The sequence below is a fragment of the Lates calcarifer genome, linkage group LG7_1 (genome assembly GCF_001640805.2).
Source record: "Lates calcarifer isolate ASB-BC8 linkage group LG7_1, TLL_Latcal_v3, whole genome shotgun sequence".
Classification (NCBI taxonomy): domain Eukaryota; kingdom Metazoa; phylum Chordata; class Actinopteri; family Centropomidae; genus Lates; species Lates calcarifer.
The window spans coordinates 11,175,696-11,199,306 of record NC_066839.1 but is presented as its reverse complement, the minus strand read 5'-3'; the positions used below and the strand labels follow the sequence as shown (position 1 = coordinate 11,199,306).

The 23,611-nt window shown below is 38.6% G+C and overlaps 2 protein-coding genes across 4 annotated transcripts; both read right to left on the bottom strand.

The window, feature by feature from the left end:
• Positions 1-296: 296 nt before the first annotated feature.
• Positions 297-12,905, bottom strand: fbxo25 (F-box protein 25). Of its 3 annotated transcripts, none has more exons than XM_018694550.2 (11): positions 12,788-12,905; positions 11,541-11,723; positions 7,405-7,508; positions 5,478-5,527; positions 5,274-5,366; positions 5,072-5,165; positions 4,305-4,489; positions 3,956-4,138; positions 3,312-3,455; positions 2,262-2,288; positions 297-1,223 (listed from the first exon to the last, which is right to left on the bottom strand). In XM_018694550.2, the coding sequence occupies exons 2-11, from the start codon at positions 11,666-11,668 to the stop codon at positions 1,134-1,136; spliced, it is 1,098 nt and encodes a 365-aa protein (XP_018550066.1). In that variant the 5' UTR covers positions 11,669-11,723; positions 12,788-12,905; the 3' UTR covers positions 297-1,133. The 3 variants fall into 3 exon arrangements, with proteins under 3 accessions (XP_018550066.1, XP_018550067.1, XP_018550068.1); XM_018694551.2 differs by having other exon boundaries at positions 11,541-11,673; positions 12,788-12,861; XM_018694552.2 differs by lacking the exon at positions 2,262-2,288 and having other exon boundaries at positions 12,788-12,904.
• A 1,760-nt stretch (positions 12,906-14,665) lies between these two features.
• On the bottom strand, positions 14,666-18,285 carry fam110c (family with sequence similarity 110 member C). The gene is given in 3 exon segments (XM_018694554.2): positions 14,666-17,255; positions 17,257-17,505; positions 17,507-18,285. Coding segments are annotated over 3 exon segments (1,062 nt in total). The 5' UTR covers positions 17,873-18,285; the 3' UTR covers positions 14,666-16,808.
• Positions 18,286-23,611: the final 5,326 nt, after the last annotated feature.

Genomic DNA, 23,611 nt, shown 5'->3' with positions numbered 1-23,611 from the left:
TCTTATAAAACAAACTGCAAGCTATTTTAAAAATGGAATATCACAGAACTTGTTCTGTATAATAGCACTTTGCTACAGTCTAAATCTTTTAAGTTGCACAATCCACTTTTTGTTTCTGTATTTCATAAAAAAAATACTGGAACACAACAAAAAGAATATTAATCATGAAACTTTGCCTGTTTTTAATGACAGACATTTTTTCTGAATTTTTGAGGATAGGCAGTTACATCCAGGAAGGCAAAAAACAAAAATATCAAACTGTTCCCAGTGAGCAAATATGAGAAGAAGAGCAGGAACAGGTTTTTAGAAATGTTTAATTACTATTATTAGCTAGTTCCTGTACCGAAAAATCATGACAGTACCATCAAGAATACTGGAACGGCAAAGGAATAATACAAACGTTTGAGGAAAAGTACAAAATACCCCCCACCCATAAATAATGTTTTACATTTCCTCTGTCAATTGACAGTACCAAAAGCAGATTGCAAAAACTTACGGCTAATGGAGTTTTACATATGTTTTTTTTTTTTTTTTTTTTGTCAACACCTTCAGTGTACACAGAGCACAGCGACAATCCACAAAGGACAACATACAGTATGTAAACAGGGACTGTAACAGGACATGCAATCAGTTATTGCATTAAAAATACCACCAAAACTAAACAGCAAAAAGCAGAATCGTTAAACTTCATTAAATAAACAATCAACATGAGTCATCTTATTCTGCCACAACATAAATGTTTTACTTTTGCCTATAAAAAAACCCTTTACACACTACCTATCATCAGTTACCTACCATAAACATGCTACAGCTCCTTTTACATATAAATCCTTATCCTCCATATATTAAATGTACATATTACCTTTTCAAACATTTGTGTGGACAGAGGAACCCATACGTTTCTTTTATATTTCACTTGTCACCAACATTCTTAACATCAACAAACATACACATTTAATCTTTCCTATGTATTACAGAAACATTTGTGCGTAAAGGAATGAACACATAAAAAAGTAGTTTCTTCAGTTGAAGCCCTTTGTATTTGGGTAAACAATGCTGAGGTCTGGTACATACTCTTGGGGTTTGGAATGAGGGTAAACAGACGCTTTCGCTTGAAGAACAACACGGAGGGTCTAAAACTTGAAGAGGTCGATAAAGTGCTGTGGAGAGATGGGCATGAGGCAGCTGTCTGGATCGTTGGCTGTGCATGGATGGCCACAGTCCTGGAACACAGTCGACAAATCAATTGTTAGATAGAAAGCAGAGGAGCAGTTTCTCAAGGAAAACACCCTGATAAATGACACTAAAGTCAGATACATCAGCTGTTAGTAAATTCAAACTTGGCCAAGTTATGATGAGTGAGTGGAGATAGGTGAATTGCACCATACAAACAAGTTCTTACAAAGAGATTACTTGCTGGCAGAGTAGTCAGTCCAGTCAGTTTTTTATATAAAATTATTGATCATAGCTGCTTTAAAATTACAGCTACTCATTGCCAGCTGAACCAACTGACAAAACCAGCTTGCTAAGAGAACCAGTCTCATGATAGCACAACATATCTCCAATTACAAAAACTTTTACCAATAACATTCGACTATCATCAACGATCATCAAATAAAGTCAGCTGGGTTGCATAATCAGGCATTTCCCTCTCCCTCTGAATTACTAACTCTGAAACACATTTATTTTTCTATTTAAGCATGGAGTAAAGAAAAATAATACCAAACAAAGGACTGGCAGTCAAGTATAATATATTGGTTGGCTTCCTAAAACTTATGTTACATACAGCTTTTAATAGTTGACTGCTTTTGATTAAATGGTTGTTGTTTCCTAGTCCTTACAGTCCAAATTTGGCAAAGCAATAGTTTGACACTAGCCAGTAGTTTCTAAAAGCTTAAGGACTTAGACACATAAATTTAATGACAGATTTACAATTGACCAATGCAACACAATCCTGGACATTAGTACACACAGAGAAACATTTGTGTGAAACTAAATGACAACTGACAGTTTTCTTTCAGACACAATGACTTAACAATCAGTGGAGTTTATGGTCAGATACGATTAAAAAGTCAGCAGAAAGAGCGGCACTATTTACTAAACACAAATTGAGCTCATCGTGATGACATCAAGTCAAACAGGGAACAAGGCGAGACAAAGCTCAACACATGGAGAAAGATGAGTCATAAATCAGATAATGGGGGAAACATGAGACAAACTGTCAACTGAAGGAAAGAAGGGCACGATGGGACAGAAAGTACCTTGAATAACAAAGCCAGGTGGCGATCCTTAAGGAATCAGGGAGAAAGGGAACCAGAAGGCAAAGCAGGAAGGAGGGGAGACAGGCAAGGAGAGGGACGAAGAGAGGGCAGAGGTTAAACAGTGTAGGGACCCAGCTAAGGAGGATAACAAGATTGAGGGTAGTAAATAATCAAAAGGAAGACAAATAGGGGTAGGAAATAGGGGTAGAGGAGTTTTTCATTTTAATCCCAGCACTGTTTGCTCTCTTACATAGAAATCCTCCCCAGATGTTACTGACTCAAACTCTCGAAAACGTGATCTTTGTCTTACATGAGGTTAGAGATCAATGACAAAATGACTTCAGGGGATCAATAAAGTACATCTATCTATCAGCTGTCATGTGTCACTGAAGTCAAACCAGTCATTTGTTTGACCTCTCCCTGTAACGCATACATATATGAGCTCACGAGTTCCCAGTATTCCCAGAAAGATTAGTATTATCAACAGTGCTAATGTGTGGTTATATGTGTGACTTGTTTGTTCCTTGTTGAATAATCAGCACGTTGTTCTGAAAAAGCAAATTTCCATGCTGGCCTGAGTAAACAGATCTGTAATTAGAAGAATAGAAAGGTAATATCTGTTTTTTCTCAGAACACCAAATATTGAAAGTATAAAGACAGGCTTTCAATTAGAATTTAACACCTCACTGCCTGCAAAAGAGTGTATGACTTTTCCTCCTGAACCTAAGGATAACAGATGTTTTGTCTCTTCGGCCAAGGAAACACAGAGTGTTCTGGTACGAACTTGATACTTGATTTGATAAACCTTCATGTGTGATGTATTTACAGGTCATGTATTTATAGACATCAGGTCTGTGCAAAGCCTCTCTTTTAACAGTGCAGGTTTAATTTATTGCACACACACTTTGTCTGCTTCTAAACCAATCAACCGAACTAGCACTGAACTTACGGTTACTGTCTTTTAGGTCCAATGTAACATATAACTTGTAATTTACATGCAGTCTGATGAACAGTACTGGGTATGAACGTGTGTTTTATCTGCTTGTTTACCTTCCAGAAGAGGATGCTACAGTGTTTGCAGAAGTGCAAGGTGTCGCCGTACTGCTCCTTCATGGGATAATGTTTCTGCAGGGTGAAGTACATCAGCTTCCAGTCCACGTTGTCACTCTTGGTTAGGACCACATTCCTACAGAACTGTATTTGTGTAGAGGGCCCAAGCACAAACACACACAGACACACACAAATGTTAAGAAACACTCAGTTTGAAACCATTTATCAACTATTTAAAACACAGGGGGCAGGAATGTAATTATAACTTGAACAAAGGGTAATTAAATATAGTCAAGGACAACTGCTCATTGACACCAATCCTGAGTGGGTGTTTATATGATATGTGTGATATGGTGTGTGTGTGTGTGTGTGTGCGCATGCACGCACGTGTGAGAGAGGGAAAGAGAAAGAGAGAGAGAGAGACAGAGAGCATGAAAGGAAGCTGTAGACCAATGTGAACTGTGAGTAAAGTGTGCCAATCCTGCCCTCTAGTGGCCAATAGGGGAACTAATTATCAGCCTGCTGGGGCCACCTATTAGCATCTATTAACTTCTATTGTAATTTTTAAGTATGTTTCTTTTAAAGTTCTTATCAAAATCACAGATTCAGTAAATGAAATATGATTAAATGTTGAGTTCTCTCACCTGTTTGTCTGAGAAGTGAAAGTGGTACAGCCTCTTCCACAGCGTCTGGTTCTCACTGAGGAGGTACAGGGTAGGTGTGGCCTGTCCCAGGTTAATGATGTCATAGGCATCAGATAACTTGTAAAGGATCTTATTCTGCATGTGCAGCGGCAAGTCGTTGAATGACATACCATTGCACATTTGCTGTGGAAAAAATAATCACAGGGAAATAAAATTAGAGCTGGAGAATGTAAGATGGTAAATCATTACACAAAGAAAATAAAATCTGTCTTACATCACATACATAATTTCCTAAAGACACACATGCACACACACACACACACACATATGCTGATCCTCTTTTCTCTACCTTGGGAATCTGCAGGTTATTGAGCTGCTGCTGCCATTTGAGAATGGTCTCCAGTCGGCACAACCAGATGTTGACGTTACCCACGAGGACACATCTGCCAACATGGAGAGTCAGACTGTGCAGAGTGGAGCTTAGGTCCTGCAGCAGCTCCTTGACAAGACGAGGATTGTAGTGGTCCTCCAGGACTAGAATCCAAATTTAAGAAAAATAAACAAACAAATAAACATTAGCAGTCAAAATGAGAACAAAGTTTTTATGTTTAGTTACATCAATAATCATAATGTATCATCATCTTTCTTTTTCTAAATTTTAAAATAAAGGGTTTTCTTCAGGCCACCTCAAAATGCCTTAGACTAAAATTAAGAAAAAGGCAAATGTAAAGACTAAGGGCTGAAACCTACATCCCTGGGCTGCATGTAAGAAAATGTGCACAAAGGTTGTAAATAAATATACGTGGCAAACTGAACCTCAGCCTGGATCTGTTCTTTGCTTCACCATGCAACACAACCCTATAATGATGGAGCACACTGGTCCTACTGGTTTTGTGGTTCAGCACTCATTGCAGTGAGGCTGACGTGGCTAAACAGTAGCAAGTTTATAGTTTGTTTATAGTCTTGCCATTTGAAAAAGACATTTTATTTCTTTAAAACAGATAAAGCTACTTTTTACTAAAATAGGAGAGGCCTGAATTCAAGTGTACTGTGCACCTCTAAGGCATCTTCTTGTTTGCAGAATAAGTAAGCTGTCCTTGTCTCAAGTCTTCTTACCCTTTCGCACAATCTTCTCCAGTATATTGAAATAGTTTTTCTGGGCAGCTCCACTCAAAGACGTCAGCTGAGATCTGGCTATTAGCTGAAAAAGCTGTGGGTCAGAGACAGAGTAAGACAGTTAGATGAAGAGTCTCTTGTACAAGTCTTACAACAATTTCAAAAGGTTCCTGGACCAAGAGGGGTGATCGTCATCACTCACTTTTGCAACATAGTTGAATCTTCTCAGGTCCTGAATGGCACTAGAAAAGTCTAGACGGTTGAGTGCTTCACCAAGCGTGCAGTATCCATGTCGCTGTAGGAACACGTTTAATTAAAAGATTTCAATGAAAATGAATACTGCTGTTTCAATCGACAGCAAATAAATCCTTCATGTGAAAATTGTAGTAAAGGCTCCAGTACTCACTTCTTTTGTGCTCCCTTTCTGCACATAGATCCATTTATCCCTGTAGACAACTAAAGAACAGGAAAAAAGCAAATTGTTGGAGTATAAGTATATGGTGTATATGCACATACTGTACAATGACAAACAGCTGTGCAATCTAATGTACCCCAATACCCCAGCAGTAAATACTAAATTTGTTAAGTATTATTGTAAACGTATGTTCAGTTTTGGTGCAGCTGTGAACTAAACACGTTCCTTTTGAAGTCTACAGTTTTTTTGTATTGGTTTTGAGGGCATGTTTATAGTATACCACTTCCTCAAACCACAACTGTCTGTTCAGATTAAAATCAATGGAGTGCAGCTGCAAAGTTCAACTTTTTAGAGGGACAGACACATGGACTGTATTTTAGGAAGCTGACTGATCTTAATAATATGTGTGACATTTTGCAGCCTCAGGCCTCCCAGGTGGACCACTTTGTACCCAAAAAACAACTACAACAAACAAAACAACATTATAGATAATCATAAATGATGATTCTTTTTGTTGTGGTGCACAGCATGATGCCTACATTTAACAGAAACTCTTCCAGTATGTACATTTACTGGGATGAGAAAACCCAGGAGAGACTGTACACAGTGACATAATTCAGAGAAGGGGGAAACATAGAGAGCAAACAATCTGAAATGTCAAATCTGTTTTTCAACAAGTTTGACATGTCTAACTAGTTTGAAGTTTGAGATGAGCCTCGGGGACTGTTAATAAACAAGTAACCCTCACATCATCATCAATGGTCAATTGTTGACCTCAGACGGTCAGTGCTCCACAGGGCTTATGCACACCTGCAGACTGTCAGGACACATAGTATACAGCATTAAATTATCTACAGTGACTCCTTCAGATGTGTTCAAACATATTTAACATTGTCATTGTTGACTTTCATTACTGTTTGATGTAGTATGCAGTAGTTAGTAGGCGAATACTAATGTTTACAAGTATTTCTACAGTATAAACTGTGTTGGTGGAAGAAGAATTCAGAAAATTTACTAAACTAAAATGAAAGTGAATTGTATTAATATGATATACAGTACTTAAGTAAAGGTCCTGCATTAAATGCAAAATGTACTTTAAGTAAAAAGTCTAAAAAAGCATAATAGTGCTAATTATGCAGCAGAATGGCTGCCGTCTGAATTATATCATATTTTGCTAGTGCATTATTATTCCCGATACTTTATTGTGTAAGCAGCATTTTAATGTTGTAGTTGGTCAATGTGGAGCCAGTTTGAACTGTTTTATAGTGTATACTCTGGGGTAGTAAAAATGCATCATACATTAAAAGATCCTCATATGCTTTGTAAGTAAAAAATAAACCTGAAAAATAATAGTAGCTGTCAAATAAATGCAGTGGAATAGAGGTACAAAGTAGTATAACACAACCTTTTGCCACTGTCTGCCTGTGTGTCTCTGTCTTTTCTGTAATCTGTGCAAAAATAGGATTGAGTTCCATTTATGGACGAAACATCACGGATGGAAGATTTCAGTTCTGAGCAAGTTTCCCAAAGGCTCTGTCTTATGATGGCTGAATGACTCACTATGTTGTTGAAACACAGATGTTTAAGTAGTAATACATAGCAAAACATATCACTGACACACACCACAAATGTAATACTTTGTCAATACATGTAAAATTCACAGTTAGCCATCACATACAATGCTGTGAACTTAAGTATGACAGTCTCAGGTGATAAATTACCAAGTGAATAAAAAGTCTTTAGTCCAATAAATGTAAGTGCAAACAAAGCATGCAATACGTATTTGCCCCTTCATTGCAGTTATGGCTTGTGCCTACCAGTGCTTCTGCTCTGCTTCTTTTGCACAAAGAGCCTCTTATTTTCATACCACAAACTCTTCATGCAACCAAAATAGTGATTATGTGTTGCTGAAACTCACACTGAGATTTTGTGTTATTGTTGTAGAGGTCCTTTTTCCTCTTGGTTGTGGCAAGCTCACACACATCTCCCACAAACAGATTTTCTTTGTTGTCACTGCAGAGCCTATTTGGAAAGAAGCAGCACGGAAGGAATTTGTTAATAACATTGCATGAGAGTATGACCAGTGCACCTAAAAAACAAAGTAATTACAAACCACTGTAAAGAATCTGCTCTGCAGCAGCATTCTGTAGCAACTTAGTGACTTTTAACAAATGTCCTGAATATCACTCTGTTTCAAGACCTGGTGGCTCGTAGGCAGGTGACGTGTTGCAGCATTTTGGGGTCAGCAAATGCGTTTTATTTAGCGTTAATGGCACATTTAGCCAATGGGAAGAAAGTAAACAGAAAATAAATGCCACAGATTCCTCTGGTTAAAAATCTAGCTGTTGCATTTTGGATCAACTATGATCAGAGGGAAATGGAGGCAGAAGAACCATGATGTTAAATGATTCACAGTGTTTGCTGTGATGGAGGAAACACTGCAGATGGCAGACATATATCAGAGTCTGAGAGACAGATCCGTGAATGTGACTGTCTGTTATTTCTGGCAGCTATTCTGGGTCCATTGGTTGATAAGTATCTTTGTTATTTCTGATAACACAGATCTTAGCATTTTGGCAGCTAACTTTAACTTGACTTGGGGCATGGGAAGCTTGAAATGGCTCAGCTCCAACAGAAACCCAAATGAAAACATGTAAGCACATGTTAACATACTGTACATACAGATTATCCATATGTGGATGTTCGTGAGGATTTGTGCACATTTCTTGCTATTCAAATACTTTATGACAGCACAGGACTACATTCTCTACTATAAAAGAATGATTAATAATTACATAACTTATAATAAAACTGAGACTGAAATCTGCACAAAGTGACCTTTACCTGACAGATCAAAGGGCTAGACTGGACTGATAATTGACTACACACGCATTAATAATCTATTGACTGAAGCTGGGGAGCACAACATATTGTTCAGTTGATCATACTGGGCAATAATATTAAAAATATATCATAATTATTCAGAACAATATCGAAATTATGCCTACTGCATCACATTACTTCAGCAAATAATCAGTCAAACAATCTGGGTGATTTCAACACAAATGCATCTGGAGTGAGCGACTAATTTTGTTCTTCAGCATCATCAGTGAAGACGTGGCTTTGCTACAGTAATCCCTCGTCTCTATCCATTTATCCAATTGCACAGGCATACTCACAAACACACATGCAAGCACAGTATTCTGTCGCAGTGAATTACAAGTGAGGAATGCGATAGCCTGGCTTTTTTACACAGGTTGCATGCGGAGCACCAGCCTCCACAGAGCCAATAAAAGACATCACACAGCAGCAGGAAAGTTCAGAAGGATTTGTGGATATTTAAACTATACCCCAAAATACATGAGCTAAGAGGAAGAGGGCTGAGAGGGAAGTAAACACGAACAAGGAAGAAAACAAATAGAGTGTGACCTTTATCTGTTTCACTTCTCTTATACAATGTGCTGTGGATAGATGCATTCAATGCTTTATCAAGTGCAAGATGACAAAGTAATCAAGCCAATTCAGACAGTGTCATACATTATCTATCACACAACAGGACAGCAAAGTGAGGTTTAAATCCTCAGCTGACACTCAATTTTCCAGCACCTACTGTATCTGTCACTTGAATGCTTGCAGATAATAGGCGACAGAGGTTTGTTGACATTCAGAGACACACTATCATCTAAACTACTCCTGTAACACTGTGTACCATGCCAGAGGCCATAATAATGCTCCTCTTTCTTTCTGGCCTACGTGGGTTGGTCTGCCAAATGTACCTCTGCTGCATGAAGTCATTGGCCTTTCTGAGTGAGGTTTCATTTGGAGAGCAGCCAATTTGAGCAGATGATGTCACTGGTTATTGTCTGTATACACGTCTTTTGCCTTGTTGTATAAAGCCTGCTGACAAGCTAATGTATGACTGTGAGGTACTGTTGGTGAATGAATAGAACAGGCGACACTGTGACCTGAAGGAGATATCATCAACTGGTGCTGAGATTCCACCCTTAATCCTATCAATACAGCAGTGTATCTTCCTATCAATCAGTACATGGATAGCTTTGGTCCAAAAATTTGGTCCAAAATGAGCTATCCTGTATCATGTTGTAATGCCTCCTTTCATGTTAGTGTGGTGGTCATGGCAACATGTTCGCACCGAAGTCTGGCTGGGTCTGATTCTCCTTAATAGGGAAAGAGGCTGTGACAGGGTAAAATAAATGCAGGTAGCATAAAAATGCTTAAGTATTTAAAATACAAAACAAACAACTGCTATACAAAGTAACACCACACACATACTATATGAAACAGAAGCAGACTGCATTTATATGACCACTCATCGCCAGTTGGCATGCGTCAAAACAGGTCATGTTTCCTGTAGATAACAAGGCGAGCTCTCCTGCAGGGAGGCAACCCAGACTGCCCAAAGGGGCACATGCAATACAGACCAGAAAGACTGAAATAGCAGAACATGTTTTTAGAGTGGTCATTCAAGTCCCTCAACCCACTACACGCCTTTGGTAGGTATGGTGCCATAAAAACACAACAGGCATTGTTTGAACTTGGATGCTATTCTGGTGTACTTCTGTCAGAAGAACTGGTTCGTTAACATTTATCAAACAACCTGGAACAAACACTTATGTGACAGGATTCATACATTGCACCAGTTGTAAACATCTAAGAGGCAGTTCAGGAGACTGATACTAGAAGACCACAGTCTGTGCTGATCTAGAACTATGTAGGTGTTCAGGGGGTCATCTGAAAACATGCTTTATATACTGCTTACTCCACTTAGTCACAATGAGTAGTTTGTGAAGTAGCACATTCTTACCCCATACCAGGGAATCTATAGTTTTCAATAATGACACAGGCCTTTGCAGGTTAAGTGTTACTGTACAACAGGTTATATGCTAGAGAGGTTGCATCACTTGTTTCAAATGTGTGTTCATAAACAACAAGAGTGTGGGGTTATAGTTTGCAGAGGAAAGTCAACTCAATTCACACACAAAAACATCTGACCTAAATATTTCAGATTCTGATCTAAATGAGGTAAAAAAAAAAAAAAAAAAGAAAGAAAAAAAAGACAGATTACATGTCAACTCAAAAACATCCTCCTAAGTAATATTGTGAACATCCAGCTCAACTGTTTTTGATCTTTGCTCTTAAAAAGATACACTGACAAGTTGGTCTCATGTAAAATTACCCTCTTGAGTCCCTCAAACCAACCCTGTACTCAGCCTTGTCTGTTGCCATGACACCCCTCTGGCAACCACAGGCTACAATTGTAGGATGAATATCGCCTCATCAAAGACTTTCCGCTATGGCCCCGATAAGAATTGACTGAATGACTCCTCTCTGGTTCTGAGGCGGTATGGCCTTATTTGTCAAGACATTTACCACTGTTATTATCTTATAACTCTCAGTCACTTCCTCCTTTTGACCCTGGTCATGCACATAGTTTTCACTAGTTTGACCTCAACTCTGTTAGTATCCTGCAGGAAATCTGATTTGCAGCCATGCATTAACACACACTGTCACTCACAGAAATGCATTGAGCAGCAAACAAGAACACAGATCATCACTAGTCAACACACAACAGTCAAGGTGTCCTGGTGGTCTAGGGGTTAAGACACTGACCGTATAATCGCAACATAATGCCTCTTTGGCACATCCTAACCCACCTCTATGCCTTAATTTCCTGCCAGCTCTCTAGTGACCTCAGTTTAATAAAGGTATAAATCTCTGTTTTTTTGTGGACGTTGGACAGTGTCTGACAGCCAAGGCCACATTTAGAGTGAGCCCTGGCAGCAAGTCAGCTGTAGTCAGTCCACATTTAAACAGAGTTGCATGGCTAATAAGATCTAATCTACTCTTGGCTACACTGTTTTAGTTAAGACTGAATTCTGAGCAATCTCCAGTTCTGGTGAACTCCTATGTACATTAATAACTAAAATACTTGAGGAATTTGTAATACAACTGTAGAATAAGTAGTACTTCTTCTTTGTTTACATTAGCCATAAGTGGCAAAAGTGAATTAAAGTGAATAAGTTATGATCTTACTCTGCCAAGTCTATCTCCCTGTTGTTGTCCTCCAACTCATGTCCAAACAAGACAATCCTCTTCCAGCCGTGCTCTGTCTTTGTCCAGCTCCATCCTGGTGACCTCCAGTCCTTGCCCAAGAAAGGCATTTTAGCTGAGGGGAAGGACAGTGAGCAGAGTGAGGGTCACTGCCACTCCAAACACCTGGAGGGTTAACAAGATGTTGTTACAAAAATATATTATTATTATTTTTTATTATTATTTTTTATTTATTTTTATTTTTTTTACTCTGTTCTATGGAAGTGGAGAATGGCCATAACAATTTGTACATTTTGAATTACCTAATAATTGTACTTACAAATGTAATCACTACTGAATATTTTCACTAGAATCAAAAGATTACAATAGAAAATTCAAGTTTTCAATATTCAAAATACCAGATTCAAGCTTCTCAATTCATTTTCTCATTTTAAAGTTATAGTCAAGTAAGAGGCATGGTCACTTATACTGGATTTGTGAAATTCAGACACAAAAATTCAAAGTGAGAAATTCTAGCTAAAATCTAACAAAGCTAAGCAGAATAATCAGCTGATCAGATATATGCCTTATCAGATGACATTCAGTTTGATCAGGGTAGGAGAAACTGAATTAGGGACTTGGAAACCTGGGATACTTTTATCTTATTTTGTGAACAAGTTTTTACAGTGGCACAGGCTGAAATGGATATTCTGGATATTCTTTAAAGAACAGAAAATTCAAACCACATAAATTCAGCTTTTCAAAGTGAAATATTTCAAGGCAATCAGTAAAAGCAGCAGTACTTAAATTTCAACGTGAAGCGTTCAGTGGTGGTTAAATAAACAAAATACCCAGATTATTGTGCCATTTCTTTGCCTCCGTTGCTTTAGCCTGCAGCCTGCAGCTATATTTACTGTCTGACAACAACAAGAGGGCCAGTAGATTTCTAGACGTTATCAATATTGAGCCTGTTTCCGTGCTTTTACGGGTCAAACACTGAGATGCAAAACTGCATAATGAGCCTTTTTGCTATAGTAACACACCTGACAATGACTGTGACGGATTTACATTGAGCACTTGAACAATAACAGCATAAGCAAACCAGGTCGTTTCAATGCTTAACGGTGAAAAATGGAGATGAGACAAAGTTGTCAGTCGACTCAGCGCATACAGTCACGACAGACATACAATAATGAATCTCAAATGCACTATAATACACCCGGTAGTTAAAATAATATGGCCAAACAAACCTTAACAGGTGAGTGACTCCTTTGTTGTATGGTCTGTCCCTGCCTCTGCTTCTTGTCTCCGCTGCCTGTCGTGCTGGAAATATTGACGGAAGTAAACACAGTGCGGACCCTGGAATTCGTCCACGCCCCCTACCCCTCTCTGATTGGACGAAAGGTCTGTATTTATCTTGTTGCTACCCAGTGTTCCGTCGCTCATTGGCTGACTGCCGCTGTCACTCGCTTTCTTTTTTTATCCTTTCTGTTTTGTTGGGGCTTTCTCCTACACGTGACAGGGAACTGCGCACATGTTCTTATGTTTTGATTTTGAGGTGGGGGATGGGAACTGGGCCACTGGACAGTTCTGTGAGTAATGATGTTGCTATTAAGGGACATTTCTATATAAAGTCATTATTTGTAAAGTGCTTAATGAACGCATTATGATATGCAAACCAGCAGCCTCAAGTTTAGCCCTTACAATGTATGGCATTTAATGTAGGTCGCTGCTTTACAGTTGTGGGAACTTCCTGCTCAGATCCCAGTCTTTTTGGTTTATGGTCCCTTCCAAAAAGTGTTCAGTTGGCACTCTGTCACATTTTAAATGTTTATGAGTGATTCTAGGTAAGAAATATGTGCCCTCAAAACTGCGCACATGGTTTCATTTATGACTATTCAAGGCTCAAATAGGCAGAATTATCCAGTATTTCTCCAACAAACAAAGGGGGAAAAAAAGGACTATTTGCTCAATAGAATTTTGTTTTTTCTTCTTTCATCTCCTATTAATCATTTTATGGCCTGTCTCATTTATCATATGATCCTTTGGCAGGACCCAACTCTTTGGTTGGGAACCACTGGATTTAAACTACCTAACAGTACCTACCAAACGTTGAGCAACTACAACAGTAAAATGCTGCTTATGCAATAATGCATCTGTATGCACAATCTAATAATGTCATATAAAAGAGTCAGTCACTGGCATTTTTTTCTGCAGAACAAATACTTTTACTTTTGATACTTTAAGATATTTTGTTCATGACACTATTAAGTAGGATTTTTAACACTTCTGTACTCATCAAAGTCTTTGGAGAAGTATTTTCAATTTATTTTTATATCCCTTTCTTGTATTTTAACAGGTCACCACCCCTGCTTCTATGCCTCAAGCCAAATCAAGTCTCTGAGCAAGTCCCAAGTCTGCAGCTGTGGTATTTATGCATGCTCATCTGTGACTTTATATTTATAACGTCATGGGAACTTCCTGCTCTGATGTGCACAGGTTGTTTTAAACATTATTAAGAGAAGATATTAAGATCACGGTATTTCTGTCAGAATCTTCACATAATTTATTCAATCTGTTGTCTATTTATGGATGTTCATTTGTGACATGAGGGACAAAACTGCTGCCATTAGATATTATGCTATGTAGACAAAGAAAAACACTCAAAACCTGTTGCTTTGTCTTCTTCAGACAAATCAAAAATAGCACCACATATCAACCATCCATCCATGTGAAATAATTCCTTAGGGTATTATTGTATCTGATTTCTTTGCAGCAAGAGCTTTGGTATGACTGGCCAGACAACATAGTTTCCTATCACTTAACACAGTAATTAGGTTCAGTCTTGTTGTTAGATACTGCCCCCTTTAGGCTTTATACAGTAAATTCAAAACATTTTCACACACACAGGGATCTTCTGTAGGCCTTATTGAGGCACATATACAGTGTACTATTCATTAAAACACCCACATTATATCTGTACAGAGATGCTTTACCTTCAACTGTAATTGATCACTGGTAAAAATTATTTGCCAACCCCTAAATCCTGCACCTGACATAAATATAATAGAGATGTACACAAATCTATTCATTGTTACCATGAAAAACATTGTAACTTGTAAGAAAAAAATCATTAACAACTTTATTTGTGTAGCAGTTTTATAATCGTTACAGTACTTCAGTGTAAAACCTTGGTTTGGGTAAGGAGTTATTACTGTTATTACAGTTATTACTGCTATTTCAGGCTGTGGGAAAGATGTCAGAAAGCATAGTAACACCTTTACATGAAAAAATCCCAATGAAAGAAGATACAAGCAAACAATGCATATTTTCAGTCGCTAATCACATATTCTACACTCAAGATGCAAGTGTTTAGTGCCATATTTGTAACTGAACCATCAGCTGAATAGTAAGAAATCACTTTGAGTTCAAGCAACACACAAGTGAAGAGGACAGGACATGACTTGCCCTGATGTGAGAAGACTCTGGGGAAGTGTAAGGTGTGTCCACAACAGTGGAGTGTAGCAGAGTCATGTGTAACTACATTATGTGTTATGTGTTTTCTGTCTGTGTTAGAAAGAAACAGAGTGTGGTAAATTAGACACAGTGAATAGCTTTTTTCCCCACTCATGCTCACCCTCTGAGCTTTGATCAACAAAAGAAAGTTGGCTAAAAGACAGAAAGAGAGAGAAAGTGGTAAAGAGACAAAGCAGGCAGAGAAAGGGCGGGAAGTGGAGATACAGTTTCAACGGGTCACTGGACATAAGCCCATCAGATTATCAGGTACATTCCTCTCACACAGGACTCAGGAACCAACTGATTCCCTGGCTGCAAAATAACCACATCCTTCAAGCTTTTTAGTCTGGCTGCAGTTAAATGTAATGATTTTACTTGTTTATTACTGCCAATAGGAAACAAATGACCACAATAACATGTAAGGAGCTCAGCTCTCGTACTGACATTTTTAAATATGAAACTGTGTTGTGTGTGTGTTGGTTCTGTAAATGTAATGGAATGTACACTTTTCACCTGAAGAGAAATAGGGAGAACACTAATTGGATTATGATCTTAAGAGGCAGGTTACATAATTGATTAAGAGATTTGAGGCCATTTTCAGGCCCTGCTGAAGAACATAATTTATGAACATCATTATCATCATTATTAAAAAAAAAACAATGCTAACATGAGCCTAGAATTATTGGTACCACTTTCTAATAAGTCACCCATTTTATTCATTAGGTATAAGCCGTTAAAAAGAGAAATTTTTGGGTTGCTGCTTCCCTTGTAGAGAGTCTTAACTAAAATCAATTTATTACATGTCTATTTATGGATTAACAACATTTGTAATTGCATAATTAAATTTTTAAATTTGCAGTTGCCAACCTGGCAACCCCAAATTTGCTCTTATTAGCAGTTTATAACAGACCTATAGATCATGGGATTTATTAACCTTTACTAAAGCCACTGGTCGCAATAGCTTTAGTAATAGTGAATAAATCATTCTAAACTTTTTATTAAAGTTTCCTTATTAGAAGGTGGTACCAAATTATTTGAGCAAAAACATTATGTATTCAGATACAAAAAATTAAACACTACTAGTAATTGAACTGGGTTCAAATTGTTTTTAGTTGATGACCTGCTGCTGAAATTGAAATCTATGGACTCCTCTAGATTTGTGTGTCATGGTGTGTGTCTTCAAGTGTGCATATACACATGCACAAAGTTTGATCTTTAATACAGAACCGCATTCTCATTTGCTACTGTGTGATAAAACTGTGTAGAATGCAGTTTGACAGACTGAAGTACAAGTAAACATTTTTGAAATATTTTGTTAGGAAAATAACATTTCTGTGTCTGTGTGTTTTCATCAGGGTGTTTCTGTGCATTTGACCTTACCCCTGCATGACAGAGAACACAGGCAGGTAGCTGTGTGCAAGATTTGAACAGCAGCAAACCCTCTAAATCTTCATTTGCTCTCAGAGGCCTTAGCTCAACTTGGCACACACATATATAGTTTGCACAAAGACAGAAGAAGACATCATTTAGGCGCCCATAAGTACATGTAAGCCACATGTACACACACAGGTATACACACACACACACACACACACGCACGCATGCACTGCAGTTGAGATCTCTGTACATGAACATTTCATCTTTTTCAGAGTTTTTGGATGTGTGGCCTGCAGTAAAATGTGATAAAAAGATAAAATGTATCATCTATACAACAGTCTTGTGTAAGAATCGAGTTCTGTAGAAAGAGAAGTTATCTCAATTAAGGTCTCGCAACTTTTTCCCAGTCTCTGTGGCATTTTTGCAGCTGTACAGCCACTTGATAATTCGTGCATTGCGCTCAATAACTGATGTCCCCTGGCGCATCTTTTTTTGTAACTCATCCTCCAGCAAGCCATCGCTGCCGCCGCTGCTCCTGGAAAAGCCGTCATCTGATGTGGAGACGCTGATGCTCCGGATGTTTATTGCAATTTCATCTGATCGCGCCGAGAAGTTCTCTTTTCCCAAAGACTCGATGACTTCGCCATCAAGCCCGCAGTACTTGAAAAAAGCTTCAAAGTCTGCAAAGTTTTTGGAGTACCTGGAGCTGATGTCAGAGTGAGAACGGCTGACCCCTTTCCCCGATCTCTTGAGTTTTTCACACTGAGGAACAGCTAGGAGACCAGCTGTTACCTTTGTCCTAGAATCACTGCTTTACATTGCTGGGTTGTTCTGCTACGCCATCCCTCCTCCTCTGCTCTGACTGGGAGACGACTACATGTGGGCTACATTCCTTTGCTGTTCCCTCAGGTGTGGTGATTTTTTCAGTGTTGCCTTCAGACTCACATTCCTTATCTGCCGCCTCAAGTAATGGAACATTTTTATTGACAGAGTTAAGCAGCAACTTACGTGTTATATGGTGTTTCCGATCGTTCGCTGCGCCTCTCAGTAACTCACACTTCTGCCTGTAAAGTAAGGAGAGAGTCTGGTCGTTTTTTAGAGCTGGATCGCCGTACCTGCCCTGGTGAGCAGGTTTGTGTACCACATGTAGCCTGTGTCGAGTTACTCCCTGTTCCAAAATTCCCATCACGGTTTGAGCTCCGGTTAGAAGACCCAGTGCTGCTCACTGACGCCGACCCGAGACTTATCACTGGCTCCTGTGTTGAGTTGACCACCTGCTGGCTTTTCACATATTTCGGTTTGCTTGCAGCCAGCCTCTCCACAGCACTCATGCGTCCTTTCGTCTCACTCTCAAGTTCCATTTGTTTTCGAAGGTATTCAGGACCCTTCTCCAGGATTTTTGTGGTGTCACTGGTTGCCTCCATTGTGGCTTTAATGAACATTCAAATCAGTAATTTCCCAAAGGGTGGGTAATCCTTCAGTGTGCAACTCTCAAGCATTTCGAGGTAAAAGATTCCATTCAAGCCCGTTCTTTGCCTGAGCACGTATCCCGGCAGATTTTACCTTGTCTGTTCAAACACACATCCCACTACCCCACCCATCCTGTTCGAGGCTAGTTTTAACCAAACACAAGCCCGTTCAAAGTACACCTGATACCATCACAAGTGAGAACAGTGAAAGCTGACACTGCTGCATTTCCCCCCCCCTTCTTGTCCTGTAGGAAATGTGGTCTTTTATCCTTGTTGCTCAATACAAGACAAAATCTTACATGATCTCCCACTGAGAGACCTGACTGTCTTTACTATGAACTCTAACTCTTTGCTATTCTGTATCGGCTCATTTACTCAAGCGACTGACTCATCAAGTAGGCAAAGTGCTCATTACAATGCTAATGTTGTGCAATAAGTGTTTACCCCAGTCTATTCATCCTTAAATCACCCACAGTGTGAATGATGTCTCACACTGAGATTTTTTTAAGGCAGAAAATTATAGCTATTATTTGTCAAAGCCATCAAAATACCTTGGGCAGTTCTGCAAACTCAAAGACTAAAGACATTCAATTAGTCTTTACATCATTTTACATCCATTGGTCCATTAAAAACCTATGCAAAGTAAATTTAGGATGATTATATACTGTTTTTGTTTTTAAGGTTTTATTGGATCATAAAAGATCTTGTAACACCCAGTCCAGTAACTTGGCAGTGCAGTCAGCCAGTGGTTTTTTCTTGTCCTCTGTGCATTTCCCATTTTAAAGCGATGACCTAGCAATACGAATATTGGGTTGAGGCAAGGGCAAACAATTATAAGACAAAAACCCTGACAGACTCTAACATTCCTTCATGCTTGTTAAAATAATGAACAAGAAAGGGAATTATAATAAAGTGCATTTAGGCTCTACAGTGCAGTAAACTCACTCATTTCTGAGTGTCTGCACACTAACATATAAACTGCATGTGCATTGCTTGTCATAATAAACCCAACTGTAGTAACAGAACACACTGGCTTCCCTTTATCTGTGCATATACTTACTGTAAGTAGCCTGAGCAGCATCTAAAAACATTAAAATCCCCACTATTAATGACACACATGTTTAATTTTGTGTGAAACTAATCATTTGCTTGTTTGGGATCAAATAGTGGAACTGTGGAGAAAAGCAGGGGTAACAGATCAAACAGATGTGCAACACATGTGCAATAAAAGAACTGCGAGTGATGATAATTAAGCAAAATAAAAAGGAGATTTGCAGCAACAGAGAAAACTCACCACTTCACTTCAGCACAGCCCTGCTCTATAGAGAATATTCAACACTCTTTCCACTAAGTGTTCCTGACTGAAGAATTGTTCACATTTTCACAATTTTCTGACCACAGGTTCAGCTGGATGTTTTCCGTGGCAGAATCCTCACTAGTGGCCTCTAGAGGCAAAGCTGCTCCTGAAACCAAACTAGATGAGTGTTACGGGAATTAATGGCAGTGAATGATCCTTACAGCTATGTGCTTTCTCTTAAAGTGTTTTGTGCATATTTTTCAGAGGAAATAGATACACCTGTGTGGCAGCATGAGCATGCATTTATGCAAACTTCCCCTTTCTATAATGCTCACTCCAAACTTAATGAAACACCAGTATTCAGCAAGTGTGTTGAAACTTTCTTGGCTTACTATAGCTGCAAGATCAAGGTTTGAATGCAATGAATGGAAATTAAAGAAAAAACAAAATTGCAAATCCCATCACAAAAAATGAGGTGGTAACAACTAACTCCCTGTTCTCTGCTTGCTGTGTAATTGGAAACATTCACTGAACTAGAATCTGAAACATCTGTGTACAAACTGAACCTCAAAGTAACCAGACCACCAGGTTTACTTGTTTAAAAGGCAGAGGGCAGCACCTAAATGCACAGTGTGAAAGTCATTCGAATTAAGTATTGCATGCCTTTGGCCTAATTAATTCCTACAAGACTGAATCAGATTCAAGTCCTTACCTCTGTACTCTCTTTTAAGAGCAAACACCACATTCTACATCTGCTCCATCAATCATCCAGCATCAAATAAGACAACTCTTATCTTTCTGCTTCTTAGTTTAACTGAGGGCCAACAGAGAGAAACCAACGACCTACAGGCCTTTTTATTGATTCCTGCCAAATCGTTTAAGTGGACTCATATTTTTCAGTGTTTGTACATGATTATCATACCACATCTGGCTTTCGTGTCCATTGAATATATTCAGCCGTGTGATTTCTTTTGATTGGCTTCCCTAAAATCAGACTGGACAGTTCACTTGGGTATTCAGCAGTGTTTACTTGTGCTTTATCCATTATTGATCTCCGCTTCAAATCAATCATGGTGTCTTTGAGATAAGTTCTCAGATTTTGGAGTGTGATGCTGAACAGAGGCATGCAGGAGGTGTCACTGTGATTAATGATTCCTCAGGGGGATGACAGCTTTACAAGGCTTTAATTTGTTAAGTTTGACGTAAGGATTGGAATATAAGGTGGATGTTGTTGATAAATTCCACTGAATAAAATTCCTTTTAAAGATATTTGGCTATTTCTTTTGGTTGAATTATTGTTTTGAAATACAGCACAAGTTGTTGTACAGTGTTTATACTTCCTCGTGAAAAATGTGCAATAGCCGATAAGCATATCAAAATATATATAATTTAAGAAGTGTGTGGGTGTGCCCCACCTCTCAACCAATATCAGCTGGGATAGGCTCCAGCCTTCCTGTGACCCTTACAGATAAGCGGTATAGATAATGGATGGATGGATAAACAAGTGTCTGCTATAATCACTATTTTCTATATTGGCAATGGATGAAATGACTACTTGTGTTGGAAAAGGTCTGCTTTTAGTGATGAGGTTTAATCTCAGGAGAATTCCTGGTTTAGTTAAGGTTAAATGAAAAAAAAAAAAAAACATAAAAAATTATCACCTGGCTCTGCCGCTCTCTGGAGTTTTAAAGCCACTTTCAGCTCAATTTCTGTTTTGGTTTTACAGCCCACAACTTTTCTGCTTCTGTTCACTCTCACTGCTGCCATCAGCTTCGATTCCAGCCACAGCAGGCAGCCAAAAACCAGATGTACACAACCTGCCCAGCAGTAGTGTAATGCCGGTACACACAGGTCTATGGCATATACTCACTTATCTTTTAGTCGGTATTGCGTATACTCACCTCTAAATCCCACCTGATGCACATCAGTGTCTATTGTGCTATGGCTGCAAGCCAAATTATTTTCCTAGTATGTTGAGGACATTACCCTCCTACTCTGCCTCTGACTGGCCAGCATGAGGAGCGCCTGCCAGTATCACTTCCTATGAGGATAAACTGACTTTGAGGTAATATCTAAAGTTTGTGAACATATATTTGTCAGGCTCAGTTTTTGAAATGTTTTATTTTGGAAATCAGTGGTGTCATACTCAATGTTAAAAACACTCTGATATCTTATTGATGATGTTTGCCTCATCTTTAATATGTCTTCTCTTCTTCTTCTCTATTCATGTATCAGGCCTGTGTAGGATCAGTAATACTGCCCTTTGACAAATACTGTTAATTGTATTAATGTGACACACTCTGGCCCACACTATCTATTGCTAAACAGCTGTTTCTGTTACAAAAGAACTACTGACCCTTAGATTGTTTGCAATGCGTGAGAATAGTCCAATTTTCATGTGTGAATGGACTAAGGAATAAGGAACAGTTCACTCAAAATGCATAATTATGTATAAATTAATATGCATACATTTACCAACTTTCCACATCACAATTTAACAACAACAATAGCAAATTATATTGTTGGGATCACTGTTAGACGAAGAACAGAAACTTTTGATGAATGACAGAAACACTGATAGCCCATCAAAATACATCCCAATTTACAGAGCATCATGTTCAAGATTGTCAGTAAGATTTTTAAAAAACCCACTCGTCTGATAAAACAAACAGTATTTATAAAGACGCTAACAAGAAGAAGAACATCTGGGATTCAATCGGGCTACCGCTCATAATCCGTGGTAAGTGTTTCGTTATTATTACAAATGGAGATGAGACGTTTATTATCCTCCTAACTACTCTTGCCTGAACCCACATCCATGTGGTTTTCTTTTTCTTTCTCATGAACATCAGTAACAGGTCATCAGTATCAGGTCAGCATGTGCTTGCATCACTGCTTATAAAACATCGTTCATCAGTGTGGATGCTCACATTGTTATAATTATACTTGTAGTTCTTGGTGTGGAGAGCTCTTAAGAGCCACATGTTTCCCTCAGGAGTAGGTGGAGACCAAAAATGGAGCTAAAAGCAGTGAAATTTGGATTTACATTCATCAGGTGGCCAAAACATGACTTTGAATGAATGATAATGTTGCTTCCCGTCCACTGGCTTTGTAGGCAGGCAATTGTTTGCTAATACAGTTGTCATGTAAAAGGCGATAACACAGTATATCAGAGTTGTGTTTACAGGTTTAAAATGAAACCAACACAACTCCATTTCTAACCAAAAGCATATCCTGAACCGAACATACGTATGATACCTTCTAATCTTAACACTAAAAGTTGTCACCCTGCACAGCCCTGTGGGGGAGCCCCGGTGACCTGTAGATTTACGGATATTGAGCCCCAGCATCCATGATTTGAGTTTGACCTTTATTGCTCTGTTATTCTCTGTATCTCTCTCCCCTCATTTCTTGTCATCTCTCTGCCATCAAATAATTAAAAAAGAATTACATTAAAAGTCCTTTGAATGTTTGGCCAAAATGAGTACTGGCCAAAGTGTCCTCACCCCCAACACCAGATAGATGTTAAATACACAGCAGAACACACACCTCTTTTTTCTGTTCTTTGGTTCAAGGTTGTAAGAAAAACTTGTGTCACGTCTTTTAAAACAAAAGTCTGGAGTTTAAACTAAGTGTGGCTGCATTGTTTACAATCATTTAGCATGTTGTCTGACTGTTTGACATCTGTTCCTGCTTAATTGGAAAAAGAGAAAGGGAGTCGACTCAGGGGGAGATGGATTGGAGCAGAGTAAACATGAACACAGACACCATTAGTCACTTCCCCCATGAGCCCTCTCACTTTTATTTAATTCTTAACTTATGCTGCTGGTTGGAAAAACATATTCTACACTTTAATGTGAGACTGCATCATCTACTAATTGTGTTTTTATTGAGTCATTCACAATAATTACCATCCATCCTTGAGACGTGAATGAAACTGGCTGACTCAATTAAAAATGGTTTGCAAATTATCAGATATAATTGCTGCAGGCATCTTTTACCTGCAGTTACTGTTTGAGAGTTATGTAAAGTAACTGATAATTGGTAATTATGCATGCAGTGCAAATTACCAGGAATATCAGGTCACTGCCACCTTCCAGTCAATTACTCAGTGTCTATTTATCACAGGCTCATCTTACTGTATCTCTGAAAACAAATGTGTTTGGAGGATTACTGCTGCACTGTTTTCTCATGGCACATCAAATATTTTAATTTCCCTTTTACTTAATCTGGCCCGAGGACAGAAAGCAGCCTGAAGAGAATCAGTTTTAGTCACAAACAAACAAACAAATATCAGGGGATGTAAATATTTAAAGATGCTCTAATCAGTACATTTACACTGTTAGTCAGGGATGAGAGTGGGCTGGGACAGCATTTCAGCACCTTCGATTAATAAGTAAATGAACCTGATTGGC

Bases quoted from the DNA above. Each gene is read 5' to 3' on its own strand.
- fbxo25 (XM_018694550.2), bottom strand. From the start codon at position 11,668: ATGCCTTTCTTGGGCAAGGACTGGAGGTCACCAGGATGGAGCTGGACA. The intron at 5,528-7,404 runs GTGAGTTTCAGC...CCTGTTCTTTAG, and splicing joins CAATAACACAAAATCTCAGT to TTGTCTACAGGGATAAATGG. The intron at 4,139-4,304 runs GTAGAGAAAAGA...TTTTTTCCACAG, and splicing joins ATAACCTGCAGATTCCCAAG to CAAATGTGCAATGGTATGTC.